Here is a 239-nt window from a genome sequence, read left to right on the forward strand (position 1 = left end):
CCACCCGCGCCCCCCGCCGCGGCCGCCCCCGCCGCCGCCACCGCGCGCTACTCCATGGACAGCCTGAGCTCGGAGCGCTACTACCTCCAGTCCCCCGGGCCTCAGGGCTCTGAGCTGGCTGCTCCCTGCTCGCTCTTCCCGTACCAGGCAGCGGCTGGGGCACCCCACGGATCTGTATACCCGGCCCCCAACGGGGCGCGCTACCCCTACGGCTCCCTGGCGCCCCCCCGGGGCCTCCC

At 76.6% G+C, this 239-nt stretch overlaps 1 protein-coding gene across 1 annotated transcript in view; it reads left to right on the forward strand.

Moving 5' to 3' along the window:
- The window catches only part of EOMES (eomesodermin), a 5,984-nt gene that overhangs the window by 617 nt on the left and 5,128 nt on the right, over window positions 1-239 (forward strand). Inside the window, 1 exon segment of the mRNA XM_014589680.2 lies at window positions 1-239. This exon segment is cut by the window's left edge and continues 44 nt beyond it; it is cut by the window's right edge and continues 288 nt beyond it. Within this exon segment, the coding sequence (XP_014445166.2) occupies window positions 1-239 (239 nt within the window).

This window comes from Tupaia chinensis, unplaced genomic scaffold, assembly GCF_000334495.1.
Source record: "Tupaia chinensis unplaced genomic scaffold, TupChi_1.0 Scaffold000368_1, whole genome shotgun sequence".
Lineage (NCBI taxonomy): Eukaryota > Metazoa > Chordata > Mammalia > Scandentia > Tupaiidae > Tupaia > Tupaia belangeri.